At 39.3% G+C, this 15,838-nt stretch overlaps 3 protein-coding genes across 4 annotated transcripts; 1 reads left to right on the plus strand and 2 right to left on the minus strand.

The window, feature by feature from the left end:
* Positions 1 to 1,367: 1,367 nt before the first annotated feature.
* On the minus strand, positions 1,368 to 3,213 carry LOC137947021 (thioredoxin-like protein YLS8). Its single transcript, XM_068793315.1, has 2 exons — positions 3,094 to 3,213; positions 1,368 to 1,676 (listed from the first exon to the last, which is right to left on the minus strand). The coding sequence occupies exons 1-2, from the start codon at positions 3,211 to 3,213 to the stop codon at positions 1,368 to 1,370; spliced, it is 429 nt and encodes a 142-aa protein (XP_068649416.1).
* Positions 3,214 to 6,362: 3,149 nt separating this feature from the next.
* LOC137945715 (cysteine desulfurase, mitochondrial-like) lies at positions 6,363 to 10,702 on the plus strand. Of its 2 annotated transcripts, XM_068791702.1 has the most exons (3): positions 6,363 to 6,558; positions 7,441 to 7,609; positions 8,945 to 10,702. In XM_068791702.1, exon 3 carries the CDS (start codon positions 9,035 to 9,037, stop codon positions 10,436 to 10,438), a length of 1,404 nt encoding a protein of 467 aa, XP_068647803.1. In that variant the 5' UTR covers positions 6,363 to 6,558; positions 7,441 to 7,609; positions 8,945 to 9,034; the 3' UTR covers positions 10,439 to 10,702. The 2 variants fall into 2 exon arrangements, with proteins under 2 accessions (XP_068647803.1, XP_068647802.1); XM_068791701.1 differs by lacking the exon at positions 7,441 to 7,609.
* Positions 10,703 to 12,055: 1,353 nt separating this feature from the next.
* On the minus strand, positions 12,056 to 15,838 carry LOC137945690 (protein HOTHEAD-like). The gene is made up of 6 exons (XM_068791667.1): positions 15,629 to 15,838; positions 14,710 to 15,049; positions 13,710 to 14,020; positions 13,246 to 13,631; positions 12,524 to 13,092; positions 12,056 to 12,405 (listed from the first exon to the last, which is right to left on the minus strand). The coding sequence occupies exons 1-6, from the start codon at positions 15,684 to 15,686 to the stop codon at positions 12,357 to 12,359; spliced, it is 1,713 nt and encodes a 570-aa protein (XP_068647768.1). The 5' UTR covers positions 15,687 to 15,838; the 3' UTR covers positions 12,056 to 12,356.

Consider the following 15,838-nt stretch of genomic DNA (forward strand, 5'->3'; position numbering starts at 1 on the left):
TTTTGTGACACTGGTTTAATTTTTCCTAACTTAGGAAAAATTGAACACTTCGTCTTCCTCACGGTGTGCGTCATCTTCCTCAACGCCGATAATTGCGGGAGACTACTGCGAGCCAGCGGGCAACGACGATGGAGGTGGCGCTCCAACGGTACATCGAGAGGGAGAAGAGAGGGAGGCCTAGAGAGAGGAGAGGTCGGGAAGCCGAGAGGCTTTGCAATAGGGCTCGGCCTCCTGTGCTTTGCGACGGAGGTCAAGAAGGAGAAGAGAGGGAGAAGATAGAAGGGAAAAAATTCGGCAGAGGAAGGCCAAGTGAAAGGAAAAAAAATTGAAAGGAAATTTTTTCCTTCACAGGAGGGGGGGGGGGGGGGGGGTGGGGGGTCCCACGCGCGATTCATGTGGATGATTCGCAAAATAGGTATAAAACCTAATTCCCCTGTTTTTGCCTGGGCAGATTGCCTGACATTATTCAAATGTAGAGGAGATCATCTTGGACGAAGGACCTAATCAAATGAACTAAGTAATGCGAGAGTAATTCATGTCTAATTCATTTTGAACTAACCCACCTCAATTTACTAGCTTTTGGATCAAAGGCATATGAACGTTGAAAACTTATAATCACTTCCTTGTAAACCAACAACTAATTGTTGCATAAGGAAGCAATATATCTCAATAGTTGATAACGCTTAGGGCAATATATTTTTTAGATGTTTTTAGTAATTTATTCTAAAAATTTAAAAATTTGTGAAATCATAGCTCGACTACAAATTTCAAAAGTAGGAAATCATATGCAGTTGTAGCTTTGCCAGTTTTCTGCATGTTAGTATGCTTTCAAACTACTCTCTTTCGAGATCCGAGGTTTTATGAGCCTCAAGCAAAGTATCTTCTAAAATATATTTTTAAGATGTTTTTAGCATTATCTTCTAAAAATTTAAAAATCTGTGAAATAGCAGCTCGACTACAAATTTCAAAAACAGGAAATCTTATGCAGCCGTAGCTTTGCCAGTTTTCTGCATGTTAGTCTGCTTTCAAACTACTCTCTTGCGAAATCTGAGGTTTTATGAGCCTCAAGCAAAGTACCTAATAATACCACTTGTTTGTGCCTAGCAACAGTCTTAATTCAGGAGAACTAAACCTAAGTAAAATGAGCCCAGCAGCCATCCCACATTTCGGTGCTAGCAAACGATCACACTATTGACATTCTGAGTCGGAGGACAGTAACAAGTCAATAATAAATTCAGTTTGTGCAGTTCTAGAAATCTCGTACTATAATAGTCTAGTAGTGATTCAAACCTTTCAGAAATATATGAACATAAAATGTTTTGGGGTCTAGTTCAGCCATTAGAGGGACTAGATTCCTAGCAACAGAATCAGTAACGGTACTTGGTTGAGTAATCTTTGGGAGCAATGACCAGACCATGACCTTTCCTTGCTCCACTGTAGACAGTCTCAACAATATCTATGAACTCTTGCTTATCTTTGAGAGCCCAGTTGATTTTATTGTTGTTTTCGGTGCCCAGATCAATCATAATATGCTTGTTCCGGAAGAAGAACATGATTGTCGAGGGGTCATACAGCTCATACATAGTGTTGAAGTCAAGTACCTCGGTTATATCAACTAAATAAATCACTGCAAAGTTCTTGATTGTCTCTGCAACTGAAGCTAAAACTTCATCCATCTACAGAAAATAATAAACAAGGAAATCACATCTGAACCAAAACCCTTAACAGATACTTTCAAGCAAAATAGTAACAAAACATCAACTAAAATGAGACATATATATATACATGCACGTTGACTCCCCCGAGTAGTTATGCACAAGAGTAAGCATTCTCTTCATAATGACTACATTGATGAAGAAGTTACTTGTTACCCAAGAAATAATTTATGGAAAGTAAGGGCAATGTACAAATGTATGAAAAGTTGTAGCAGAGATGCAGGAAACACCTGTTCTTGTGCCCCTTGGAAGTGAACACATGAACAAAATCCAAGAACAAAATTACAACCTAGTGCCTATCTTATGGAAATCAATAAAGGCATTATAATTCCATCGACATCATATATGCAAAAATCAAATTGGAACAGGGGGAAACAAAACGAACACAAAATTATAACACTATTTTGCAAAATAACCTAATCAACACGAGAAGAAGAAAGGAGAAATTTCACTATGACAAACATATTACTACAGAGGTAACCCAAGTTAGATAGTTCCAAACTCGCAATCAAAGATGCCCAAACCCACAATTAATGCCAATTAGATTGGCAAGCAAGCAACAAAATCATTTCTAGCCTAAATTTTAGAAATTATAGACATATATTTTCTAGAATTACCAAAGCACACACACATTACCATATCCGCTGTGGAATAGCTCACCCACAAAAAGGTCAAAAGGTCAGAAGAAGTTTGACTGAAAATTCATGTTGCTCTTTCTTGTGATGTAGGATTCTCATAGACAAATGCCATAGGACTCAAACAGAAGGAAATTGACAAAGATATTTGGTCAAAGAACATTCCATAGATATTTGTTAGCCTTTGATTTACACAGCATCATGCACTCAATTGACACTGGCATCAGTAATACCAAATGTCCTTACTTGTTTTAACAATGTGAGACCAACTAAAGTGTGAAGAGAAAGAGAACAGCTAGCAACAGCAACTGGTCAAATTCATCGGTACAAATATTGAATCAAAACTTGCCTCATATTCAAGCAAATAAAAAAACTAACAATCCAAAAATATAATAACAAGAAGAATAACTAAGTTGGACATCATTAATTATTGATCAATTAAAGGCAATACATAACTTGTAAACTCGTTAACTGACGGTGAAATTTCACAACGTTTTCCACATCCAGTCTAATAACCTATCTAAAAGACCACAATCAAGGACCATCTATCAGGGGTTCTGGTCGTTGAATTTCAAGGGTTTACGTCAACAAATTGCTCAGGGTTACAACAACTATACATAGGAAACCAAGAACCTAGGATTAAGAAATTTGAAAGATTTTAAAAATATCTCTGCCAAGGTATTTACTCCTTTCAAAACCAAAACATTAAAAAAGGAATGGAGAAAAAGGATGGTAATAACTACCTGCATACAGGTTTCATCCCAGTCATGACCGAAGCGATTAATGACCAGGCGTTCTTCCCCGGCGAGGACGGCCTGGTCCACGGCCCAACCGGTGTGCAGATGAGGCAAAAGGTAAGACATCTTTCCCTCACCTTCCATGAAAGGCTTACGCTAGAGCGCACTCTGAGGGGGTTAGTCAACAAACACAAAATATAAAGTTCATCTTCATCTTCATTTCATTCATGGACATAAACTTCATCTTCAAACTGGGTGTTAGTGTGGACGAGTTCATGTGCACTTGAAAACAGTTTCCAGTGTTAGTGCCCCCAAATGAGAAAAATATGGAAAATAAGAGAATTAGTAACTTGTAATAGTATTCTTAATTAAAATATAATACTTAAACATTAAATTAGGTAAAACAAACATTATTACTACACAAATAATTAATTTTATTGAGGTATATTTTCAAAACTGAAATTTTAAGTTTCATCAGATTTAGTTTTGGTTCCACAAGATTTTTGACACCCAACAGTCGACATGATCCGCTTACAGAACATTTTTTTTTTTTTACAATTGTTTTTATTTCGCAATTACAACTTTCGCTCTAGTGTAAGCCGTTCTGCTTCAACTTTTAGATTTGTGGTCGTAATAGCCGAGTGGAACTTACTGCAACGAACAAAACACAATTGTTAAATTCACTGTTCTCAAACCCAGTTTAAAAAAAATAATAAAAAATGTCCATTTAAGCGTTAAATTCACTATTCCCCATCCATTCATTGTCCCTTCTCTTTCACTATAGGCAACATCAACGATATTGTTTCAAAATTCTCTGACCAATTGAAATCAATAGTCAATAATTGAGCATTTAGTTTCAGATTACCTTCCAATGCTTCCTGATCAGTGACACTCTCATAGTCGGCACATCCAAATAACCCAAATTAGGCATTGAAACTAAAATTAAATCAAATACAACACTAATTTAATCGGGAAAAAAATTAGGGTTTAGTTATACCTTCTGAAATTTGGAGAAAACCGAAGCCGAAAGGTGAAATCAAAGCCGAATGGGGAAATCGATGCCTAATCGAAGTAGAAATTAAGCAATTGATGCTCAAATGTCGAAATAAAAAAAAATGGAAATCGAAATGGGGGAAATAGAACGAAATCAGAAGGTATTTTGGGAGAAAAGATAATAGCGAGAGGGAGAAGGAAGTGGGAGACCGAAAGGGAGAAGAGAGAGAGAGAAGAGATGGAGACCGAGAGGGATAAGAGAGAGGGAGAACCGAGAGACAGAGACCAGAGAGCGAGTTCGAGAGAAGAGAGGGAAGCACGGAGACCAGAGAGGGGGTGCGGGAGGGAAGGCAAACAAAATGAAGAGGAGAAGACCGAGAGATGGAGGCTGGAGAGCGAGTATGAGAGAAGAGAGGGAGCAGAGACGTTGGGGGCACAGGGAGACGAGAGAGGGGGTGCAGGAGAGAGGGAGAAAAACATGAAAATGAGAAGAGAGCAAGAGAGGGGGGTGCGGGGTGCGGGGGTGCGGGGAGAGAGAGGAAAAAAAAAACATTGAGAGTTCGAACCCCGGCGTTTACTTCATCTGGATGATTGGCAAAAATGGTCGAAAACTAGATTCCATAAATTATAACGTGGAGATGATGTTCTGCTTCATCTTAGTCATCGAGATGACATGAAGTCTGGCACTCCACTAACGACGTCAGGAGATGAACTGAGTAATGCAGCTAAAGTTCATCTCCTACATCAAGTTGACTAACCCCCCTAAGTTAGTTAATGAACTACTATAGGGAGAAACACCCATAATGACTTAGTGAACCCTTAACTAAACCAACATTGACAAAAAATAACTCACTATCCTAAGACAACCCTACTTTTACAATGGTGTTATTCTCCTACCGGCTTCCAATAAATGTTTGATATGAGTATGATTGGATTACATTGACATAAATAATGCTTTGAGTTACTAGTTTGATATGAGTACAATAGTTTTTATTTTTTATTTTATATTTTAGAAGAGTATGGAACAAATTTTGTTTGGGTTAATGCCTACTAAGTCATACTGATTTTGTAGGGACTCTTTTTTGTTGTATGTGTCTTTAACTTTTTCTATTCCATTGACTCTATTTTTTTTATTAGTGATCCGATTTGAGTTCAACGAGATCAATTTGTTTTTAGGTAAAAAAAATTAAAATTTTGTGTTTGACTTTTTATTTTACTAATGTTTTTTTGAATATGTATGGTAATGGACAATACTGATTATTAATTTCTATTTATTTCCCTTAAAAATACTCTAATCGGTCCATTTAATTTTCCTTGGAAAATTTTAAAAATTTTCATGTAATTTCATAGTAAGGCACTAATAGAATTTTATTTGAAGGTTTATTGAAAATGTATATCCTAGGAAAAATATTTATAGTTTTTTATGGATATAAATTTCCAATAAAGGCCACTAACAGGGCATAAATGTTTTCTCTTCATTTAATACGTTTAATTTTTCATCTATTTATCTAAAGCTTGTACTAACATCAATATCTTTTTGGAATCAATTGTGTCAATATGCTTCTTCTTTTTTCTCCACTTCCCATATTTAACAAGCAATGTACACCACATTTTATTTATATATTTATTATGCTCGTCCTGCTAAAATTATTATTATTAGTAGTTATTATCTACCCATGTCAATTCTAGGTTATTAAAATTAAAAATTGAATATGTTCTTCAATTATTAAATTTTATTATTACTTATTTTTTAGCAGACAAACTAATGAATATCCTTCCGACTGCCCAGATAGTAAAGGACTAAAAGTATTTGAAGAAATATAGACGTTACATTTGATTATGATTACTCCTCGAGCATCCACGGATCAATCAGCTAATCCTTTTATTTACTCATCTAAATACTTAACCTGTATGCACGATAATTTTATTTATTTATTTCTTAATTATAATTTATAAAAATGGTATTTAATTTTATGTTTTATTTTTATTTAAAAAATTCATTACCAATTTGATTAGTTTATTGTTCAATTAATTTTTATTACCCATCCATCCGGCTTTCTTTGCTAGTAAACAACAATATAATGTTATATATCTATATGTAACTAATGAATTTTAGAACAGTTTGGAGCTGCTCGGGTGCGTCTCACCGTAACAGCATTCTCTGGTAGAAACTATGCTGGCAAATAACTCCTGGTGTAGAGAAGTCTCACAGGGTACGTCTCCCTGAAGTATTGCTGTCCACTAAGGGTTTTGTTAGATATTCACACGTGGCAAAGGTGGAACTGGCCTATCCAGGGCGGTGCCCTTGCGAGCACAAGAGAGACTCCAGGTTCGAAAGATCAGTTTTTAGGAACCTTACATGGCCTGTTCACAGGCGCTGTCTGCCTTCAACCCGTAAAATCATCAAAATCGACCATCAGTCTCTTGTATCAAGCTACCCTAAAATTTCTCCTTGAGCAGTCTCTTCTTCATCTCTAGGTAAGCTTCTTTCCACCCCCGTTCCTGTCTTTCTTTTTATTTTGTTATTATTATTATGTTGGTTCGGAAATGAATGACTGGCCGGGGGACTCACAAAAAAAAGTCTATTTTTTTTATTCGCAATATTTTTTGTCGGCTCTGTTTGATGTTTGATGTTTTCTGGAATTTTGATGTTTGTGTGGAATTTTAATGTCTCTATGGAATTATCAATAGATTTTCAAATAAAAATGACGCTTCATATTAAGACTTCTATAGCTTTTATGTGCTCTTTGTGGAGTTTAGGCTCTTCAGTTGAACTTCCTAAAGAAAGTAGCAAATGGATGGGAATTAAAAACAAGGCAGAGCCGATTACTTTAAAAACTTATTTGAGTTTCTAAAGTTTAATTCTTACAGGTGGAATATATTCCTCTTTGATCTTCTTCTTTACTTGAATGATTGGGTAACCTCTAAATACGAGAATTGACATTCTGTGGATCGTGCCATTCTCGGGCTCTTAGATTGCTCTAAAAGAATGGAGACCGTCTTACTTGTTTTCTTCCTTTTACTGTTTTTTTATGCTTTCTGAAAAGTCTTATACTTATATTGTAAAACGGGCAATGAGGCTTTCCACCCAGCAAAGTAGTAGTAGTCTTTGTGCAGAAATGCAAGTCAATTTGCCTCCATGAAGGTTAAACCCTGACATGGAACTGGTGGGTAGTAACTTTGACTAATAGAAGGAAATGTAAGTTAAGGTGTTGGATTCTGTTTATCGCATTACCTCTTATCATAGTATTTTTTTGTTGGATCCTGGATTATTATTATTAAGGCCCTACCATGTTCATGTCATGATTTATCTTTATCGAGAACCCTTTTAATTTTAATATTGCATACAAATTATTACAGATGGTTGAATTGTAAATGAGTTGAAACTGGACAGTCAAAGGCAGTTATATGCAGGATGGATGAGGAAGATTAGGTGATGTTGGATCTTCTGTATGATGTAGTGCTGAAAGGAAATAAAATTCTGGCGGCTGGAGTAAATAGGGTTCCAACTAATACAAAGGATCACATGGTAAGTCATACGAGAACATGGAAGTGGAAATATAGGACAGTTTTCAAAAGTATAGACAGTAGGGGTTTGGGTTGGATACCAAAATGGTCATTGTTACTGACATGGAATGGGATGAATTCTACATGTAATATATTAATATAAAATGTAAGTTATTAATAGAAAACTCAACTTTATTCTTGTTTTCATATGGAAAAACAAGCTAGCTGCCATTTATTTCCGCCAATGTATGTTCAACATATGTAGAGGTGACACCAAGGCAAACCGGTTCGCAAACCGTTTGAGCTTGGCTCAGTTCTGTTTTTACTTGAGCTCGGCTCAATTTGTTTTTTCTTCTAGGTCTATTAAGTTGATTATTATACATTAGTATACTCCATTGCAAAGTCTTGGACTCCTCTGTGATAGTTTACATTTCAATGGTACTAAGTTCATTACAATATTTTCTTTATTTATTTTTATAATTTTTTATTTTTGTAGTTTTAAATGTAGGTTGGAGTTCGAACCCGGCTCGTGCTCGATTCTAATTTTAGGCTCAAGGCTGAGTTCGAGTTCGAAGTATTTAGATCAAGCCAAACTTGAACATATGCAGGTTCGAGTTTGGCTTGGCTCAATGGCCAACATATGGTCTATTCAAGCCATATTTGGGAACTTTGTGGCACAGGGAAAAACAACAATTTCCATATGGCATGAAAGTGAACATGGAACGTTTAATGAACCACAACCTTCATGAACTATGACAAACTTCCCTTCCTGGGTTCATGTGTTTTTCGTGGAAAATCAAAGTAGCTGTCATTTACTGCCACAAAGTATGTTTGACATATGGTCTGCTTCTGGTCATCGTTGGGACTCTTTGGCACCGGGAAAAACAACAAATGTCATAAGGACATGAAGTTGAACATGAAACAATTAATGAGCCACAACCTCATTCATGAAGGTTTGCATAATATTAATGGTATGGATTGAGAATTATCTTTTTCGTGCTGCCACTGCTGGTATGTGTTTGGATACACATGTAAGGGGATTTTGGTATGTTTCATCAAATGGAGTAATTGTGAGGAGATTATTGATTAGGTAACATAACGCTAATCAATTAGTAATTGGTTGAGTTTGTTTTGGTGATGCTTGTTTATTGTGAGTATTTTTTTTTTTTTATGATTATGTTGGTGGGAGTGTTCCGGGGATGTAGTTTGTTCTTTTCTTCCTGCTCGATTTCTTAAACTATGTAATAATTATGTAGTCAGCGATTCTGTTGATAGCACATCATTTATGTAGATTCTTAACTGTTCTGTAAACTATCACTGAATGTTTTGATAATGTTCCAACTATTTTCTGTGGCAGGATTAAACAAGCCAGGCTATATTTATAAAAAAAATTTGGTTTAGTAGGACTTCGAAACATCAGCGTCATACAAATTTGAATCCTTAGTCCATGATGGCCACCACAAAGCTTCTTGTATCAAAACTTATTGCACCATGTCTGCGATCTCGCTTCCTTCGTTCTTTCTCCATTGCTGCATCATATGCAACTCCTTCACCAACTCCACCATCTCCCTTTTCTCCTGAAGTCAACACTTTACCTCCTGATGATGGCACCACTATCTTCATGAAAGGTGTGGAGATTTCTGCTCGACCCATCTACCTCGACATGCAGGCTACAACTCCTGTTGATCCACGTGTCTTTGATGCCATGCTCCCCTACTTCTGCCACCGTTATGGTAATCCTCATTCACGCAACCACCTCTTTGGTTGGGAATCTGATCTTGCTGTAGATGAAGCACGAAGCCATGTTGCCTCCCTCATAAATGCTTCCCCCAAGGAGATTATATTCACTTCTGGTGCAACCGAGTCAAACAATATCTCAGTCAAGGGAGTCATGCACTTCTACAAGGACAAAAAACGGCATGTCATCACATCCCAGACTGAGCACAAGTGTGTACTTGATTCGTGCCGCAGACTCCAACAAGAGGGCTTTGACGTGACATACCTTCCTGTCAAGAAAGATGGACTTATTGATCTTGATCAGCTAAATGCAGCCTTCCGACCCGACACAGGCTTGGTTTCTATCATGGCTGTTAATAATGAGATTGGTGTAATTCAGCCGTTGGAAGAGATAGGTCAAATTTGCAAAGCACGTAATGTGCCTTTCCATACAGATGCAGCACAAGCTCTGGGGAAAATTCTGCTTGATGTAGAGAAGATGAATATAAGCTTAATGTCCCTTTCTGGTCACAAAATTTATGGTCCCAAAGGGATTGGAGCACTTTACATTCGGCGACGGCCCAGGGTGCGTGTTGAACCACAGATGAGTGGTGGTGGGCAGGAGCGTGGTATTCGAAGTGGCACTGTACCCACACCATTGGTTGTTGGAATGGGAGCTGCATGTGAATTGGCAATGGAGGAGATGGAATATGATACAAGAAGAATTTCCAAGTTGCAGGAACGCCTTCTTAATGGCATCTGTTCTAAGCTTGATGGGGTTGTAGTCAACGGCTCAATGGAACACAGGTATCCGGGGAATCTGAATTTGTCATATGCCTATGTGGAGGGGGAGAGTTTGTTGATGGGCTTGAAAGAGGTGGCAGTTTCCAGTGGAAGTGCATGTACTAGTGCCAGCTTGGAGCCATCTTATGTGTTGCGGGCCTTAGGTGTGGAAGAGGATATGGCCCACACGTCCATCAGATACGGGATGGGACGGTTCACAACTGAACGTGAGGTTGACCTAGCTGTAGACCTGACGGTGAAGAATGTGGAGAGGCTGAGGGACATGAGCCCATTGTATGAGTTGGTGAAGGAAGGAATTGATCCTAAGACAATCCAATGGGCACAGCACTAAGGGAGGATATCTCGGGATATTTTATGCCGGTTTCTCCAGTTTGTGGTTGGTATGCACCTTTTTTTCTTTTTTCTTTTTAGTGATTGATTAGATCTCTTTTGCTTTTTAAATGAGGAAGACTGCAGAGTAAAACAGATTGTGGATAAGGCTTGCAGCTTTAATACTGTTCTATTCTATGTGGGTGTATATGTAAATGGCAACTATGCGGTCATCTAATGTAAAAAAGTCTATTTACACTCGATCTTCCTGTTCCTGCAAAAAGAAGTGATAACATGGTCTGTCAAAGCGGAGAGAACTAAAAAGCTGGTCTTGCATTGTCTGCATCAATATTCCATGGGGTAATCTCAGATACATGATTGCTGCTGCCGGTTTTTTACTTGCAAAGGGTTGGATAATTCCGTTTGATTGATCCCCTCCACCCTGTCCACCCAACTCCCACCATCTTCGAATTGTAGAAATTTTCTGAAGCCAAGAGCATCCTATGAATGGCATGGTTGGCTCTTCCAGGCAAGAAAGTTGATTTGAGAATCTCTCTCCGTACCAGGATCCCGTTAGAGGTGCTCATCTCCGTAAGTCAGGCAGGTGTTCTTTCCAGTGATTCATGACTTCATAACTCTCCTTACAAAGAAGGTGTTTTACGATCAAATTAGTGTTTGGGGTTTGCTAGATAATTAAGGGATCTTAAGATGAAAACAACATATGCAGAACATATAAAGAGGTGCTTACCAACTAGCAGTGTTTTGTATTCTTGTAAGACCCACCAAGTCCAACACTTCGAAACACTAACAACTTTCCATCGTTTTTCTAATGTATTGGAGCCATGCAACACATTCTTTGAAGAAAGAAGGGAAGAGAAGGATAGGCCTCTCCTCCCTCCCTACCTCTTTTACGATAAACTCGCGCGCTTCTCCCTCTTTACGTGTATTTGATTTACCTTGTCATGTACATGGGAGGACGTTTCGCTCCATTGTCACGTATTGAAGCCTCTACAATAGAAGAACAGCCTGCTGTCGAGCTTGAGGAAAATCTGAGTCGATGAGATTGGGAAGCGAATTATCAAAGGTGAGAAATCAGCGAGCTTTCGTCGGGACAATGGAGACAACTGCACAACAATGAGCCAAGTGCAAACTGCAAACAGTATAACAGAAACTGGACCGGACAATTGTTTAAACGGTAAACGGACATCTTCATTAAGTATAGCCCACTTCCCACCGGTTCAATTCTGAAGTTACTTAATAGGACGATGATGCAAGATGATACAATTGACCATCGGTGTTCACCTTGAGTTTGGTGTAAGAGTTAATATTTTGAATGAAAAGAGGCAGTTGAGAGAAAGCATCATAACATGGGTTACCTTTTATTTTCGCCAACAGCACAGGAAGATGTGTCGGAGGTGAATATTGACCTCTCGAAGAATGCCACCGACCCACTTCTTTTTGTCTCCTTTCTTTTTATAGTTACAATACAAAGATCTTGAATTTATTAGTCGGAAAAAAAAAACTTCCTAAATTGGTTAATCATTTAGGGAGGATGAACTTTGTACCCAGCTTTGCAGTTGTGCCGGCATCAGCCACCTCTATGTTCAAATGAAAAACAAATTGCAAAAAGTTGGTGATAAATACAGAAGAATAGAATGGCTTATTCATAATTCTATTTCTCTACACAGGTTTACAGACAGCATGACAAATATCAGAACCAACGAGATTTTGACTGACAAAAAGATAATGATCCCCCTCTACAGAGACTGTTACAAGAGAAAATGTTAAGAGGACAAAGGAAAGGTCCAATTAATGAATAATCATGACAATATAGTGGCTTATTTATATTTGTATTTTCTGCAAAGCTTTGGCCCAAGGCTTAGTAATGCTCCGACTGACAAGTTGACACGAACACAACCATTCAGCTTCTTATACTACACTCAAGCTGCTTTTCCTAGTCTTTCTCTCAGCAACTTCAATCCCATGTACCTGCAAATTCCAATCACAGCAGTTCAGATTAGGTCCAACTTGTTTTATTTGATTTGGGAACTCCAGATGCATCATCAGTGCAGAGCCAAGGAAGAAGAAATGGAGTGCATGCTCTTACCTGCCTAACATCATGACAGTGGCCTGAGGATTTGTCCCAGGTGATTCAACAAAGACCGATCCATCAACTACACGAAGATTATTGACACCAAGGACCCGATAATTGCTGTCAACCACCTTCCCCACATGGCAACCGCCATGGTAGTGCCATATGGTGATCAGTGTGTCTTTGCAGAACTGTTCCAGTGATTGAGTATCGTTGGTGTGCTTTGGGATGAAGTTCACATTGGCCTTAACGCTCATGTTAAGGAGCATGGAAATCGTGTACTCATCGTCTTCCATCAGCGCCTTGATGGGTTTGCTCTGTGCAACCTTCTCCATTGTCTTGATGCCTTTGACACAGCGTCTCAGATCTTCTGGATGGCTGAAGTAGTTGAAGGTGACTGAAGGGTTGTCATCAACCTTGGTGGAGTTGAGGCTAAGATGGCCAGTTGAAAGCGGACCAACTACTTTTGACAAGATAAAACCCCCTCTGAACAACTCGTATGGAATATCTTTTTTGAGTTCCTTGTAAGCATCAATGGCTTCTCGGGTCCTCTGCTTTGGAGGAACAGTAGACAGCTGACCAATCTGATACATCAAAATTATTTCTCACATCAGGCAAAAACATGGTAGCAGATGCCGAAACAGAATCATTCTTACAAACCCATCTTGGATTCGTGAATTTTTTGAGTTATGAATGATGAACATTTCGACGCATGTAGGAGAGCAATAGAGACAAACCTCAGCAGACATGATCCCATGGTTCCGCTGAATGCTGTCTGGCGATTGGCCGAATCCGCTGCTGGCTTCTATATAGGAACCCAATTTTGTGATCCCAACCGTCTGGATAAGCGACTGTACCACTGGTTTCTTAGTGGGGATGAAGATGGTGTTCATGGGATTATCAGACATCCCCTTCCCCACAAAATTGTTTTCTAGGACGACTGGAATCTTCATCCTCCTCAATTCCGTCTCAGGCCCGACGCCACTTAGCATCAACAGCTGCGGTGTTCCAATGGCACCTGATGAAAGAATCACCTCACTCTTAAACCGATTTGACAAGAAAACTTTGTGCAACTTCCCATTTTCGTCCTTGAAAACAACTCCAATGGCCGCTGGCTTCCTCCCTGCAAATACACTTTATTTTATCAGGTTAATTCTCGATTAAAACCCCGCACCCATATGAACTGGAAACCAGATTCTACCTCTTTTATCAAACAAGATTTTCTGGACAGAGGCATGAAGTAAGACTTGAAGATTTGCAGGATTCCCAGCAGAGAGGAGGTCGGCGGCAGTGTTCCGAAACCCATGTTTACCGAAGATGGTGCCCCCGACCTTAGTTCCATACAAATGATCATAGGTGTAACCATTGAAGGGCGAGATCCCTGCTTGGAGAAGGCCATCTTTGAAAGCCTGTTGCCAAGGCGCGAGGTCAGGCCAATGAACTATTTGCTTCTCAACCCAGGGGTAAGACTCGTTTACCAACTCGGCGTTCCAGCCCGCGTCCCTTACGTACCTGCGGGAGCACTTGACAAGATCAAGATGAGATGAAATGGAAATTACTGGAGCTTGACTTCTATGGCTGCCATTCTTGGGTCCTACGGATGCGCCCATATTGAACTTATTACAGATCTAGTAATTTCTGTTCACCACAGCCAAATAAAAAAGCTGAAATTGATGCAGCTCTCTGTCTGTTAAACAAATCTAAGGAATATGTAATTGTAAGCTGACATAGAAAACACTAAAACCTGGTAGTTGGCAATCTGCTCTCTGCTTTTCCACAACTGGAAACAAGAAAACGAGGTGCCCCTAACAACAACCAACTTTCAGCCATAATAGGCTTAATCTACGGCAAACTAGATGAGCCATCAATGAGATGTAACATCTACTCGTGAATAATTTGTTTATCAAGCGAGACGAAAGAAAAATGCCGATAGTCTATTCAGCTGATTAATGGTATTTATTACCCTATCCTTCACCAGAATTAGCATTTTCCTGTGAAAGCTTGCTTTTTCCTCACCACCTAATCTTCTTTCTTCTGCGTTAGAAACTTGTCTAGCAGAATCTCCAAAATTCAAAACTCCCAGATTGCAAACTTTGTCTCCACCAAGAACTAACCCGCTTCATCTTGAACCATGTGCCGCCTATTCTTGTTCTAGGAAAAAGTAAAGTAACCAATGGATTGAAACAAAGGAGAGAACAGACCTTGAGCTAGCCCTTGTGTAGAAGCCAGCATTTATACATGTGCCACCTCCCAAGACTCGAGCTCTCGCATTTATGACCCCGTCGGTGGAAATGAAGGTCTGAGCCGGCGACTGCTCGGCGGTGTCCGCCAGAGAGATGTGGAAGTTCTGCATATACGAGACGTTGCGGTTTCCATATGGCGACCCCCCTCTCTCCAGCAACAACACACGGAATTTCTGAGAGAGAGTGGCTGCCAGAGGACACCCGGCAGTTCCTCCGCCAACGATTATGTAGTCATACGCCTTTTCATCGCCACCGAACGAGCTTGCCCTCTCCAGGAATGGATGCTTGAAACCTCTCCCTGCAGCATTGTCACATGAACCTGGCTAAGTAAGAGCATTGTGAGGGACAAAGAGAAAAGAAGAAACCCTGGTCATGATTTTCGACAGAAGAATAAAAGGAAGAAAACCATTTTTGCAATTTCGTTCACTGCTTTGTTTTTGTCTTGTATTGGACTAATACGACAACGCGGAAAACAGAGGATGGCACAGAGAACAGCACTGAATGAAAAGGATGATACGGAGTGTTGGCACAATCTCTGAACAATAGATGACATTGAGTGTGCAAGCATAAAAGAATTTGAAAGAGGAAGTTCCATCTTTTCTTCATTTCTTTTTTACTTCATTGGGATGGGTCGTAAGCAAGTACTGCAAATGGAGACTAGATAGCCGATTCCAAAGACCATCAAAAAGGAAATTTGTTATTGATAACCAGGAGAAAAATGCAGGAAATGGTCACCAAAGCGACAAGGGAAACTTGGAAAGCGAGAACAGCAGAAACAACCGCGAGAATACATGACTCAATCGCCTCTCTAGTCCTACATAATCTCTCCAAACCGGTTCTCCAAAACACAAGAGGAAAAGAGTAAAGAAGAAAGAACCTTGGGTTACTCTCGATAAGCAAAGGCACAACAAGATCTTGAGCAAAAGCTTTGTCATCTTCCAGACATGAAAACTTGGTCACAGCCCAAGTCACCTCTGTTCTGCTCCACTTGACCTTGAACACAAGAACATGCAAATGAACTTAAATAATCAACCCTTCTTCACCTTATTAAAGGGACGAACGAACACACAGCTGGTAAATCATTTAT

The sequence above is a fragment of the Aristolochia californica genome, unplaced genomic scaffold, assembly GCF_029961685.1.
Source record: "Aristolochia californica isolate CCGP_79_NKW_82.1479 unplaced genomic scaffold, dmAriCali1.0.hap1 SCAF_12, whole genome shotgun sequence".
Taxonomy (NCBI): Eukaryota; Viridiplantae; Streptophyta; class Magnoliopsida; order Piperales; family Aristolochiaceae; genus Aristolochia; species Aristolochia californica.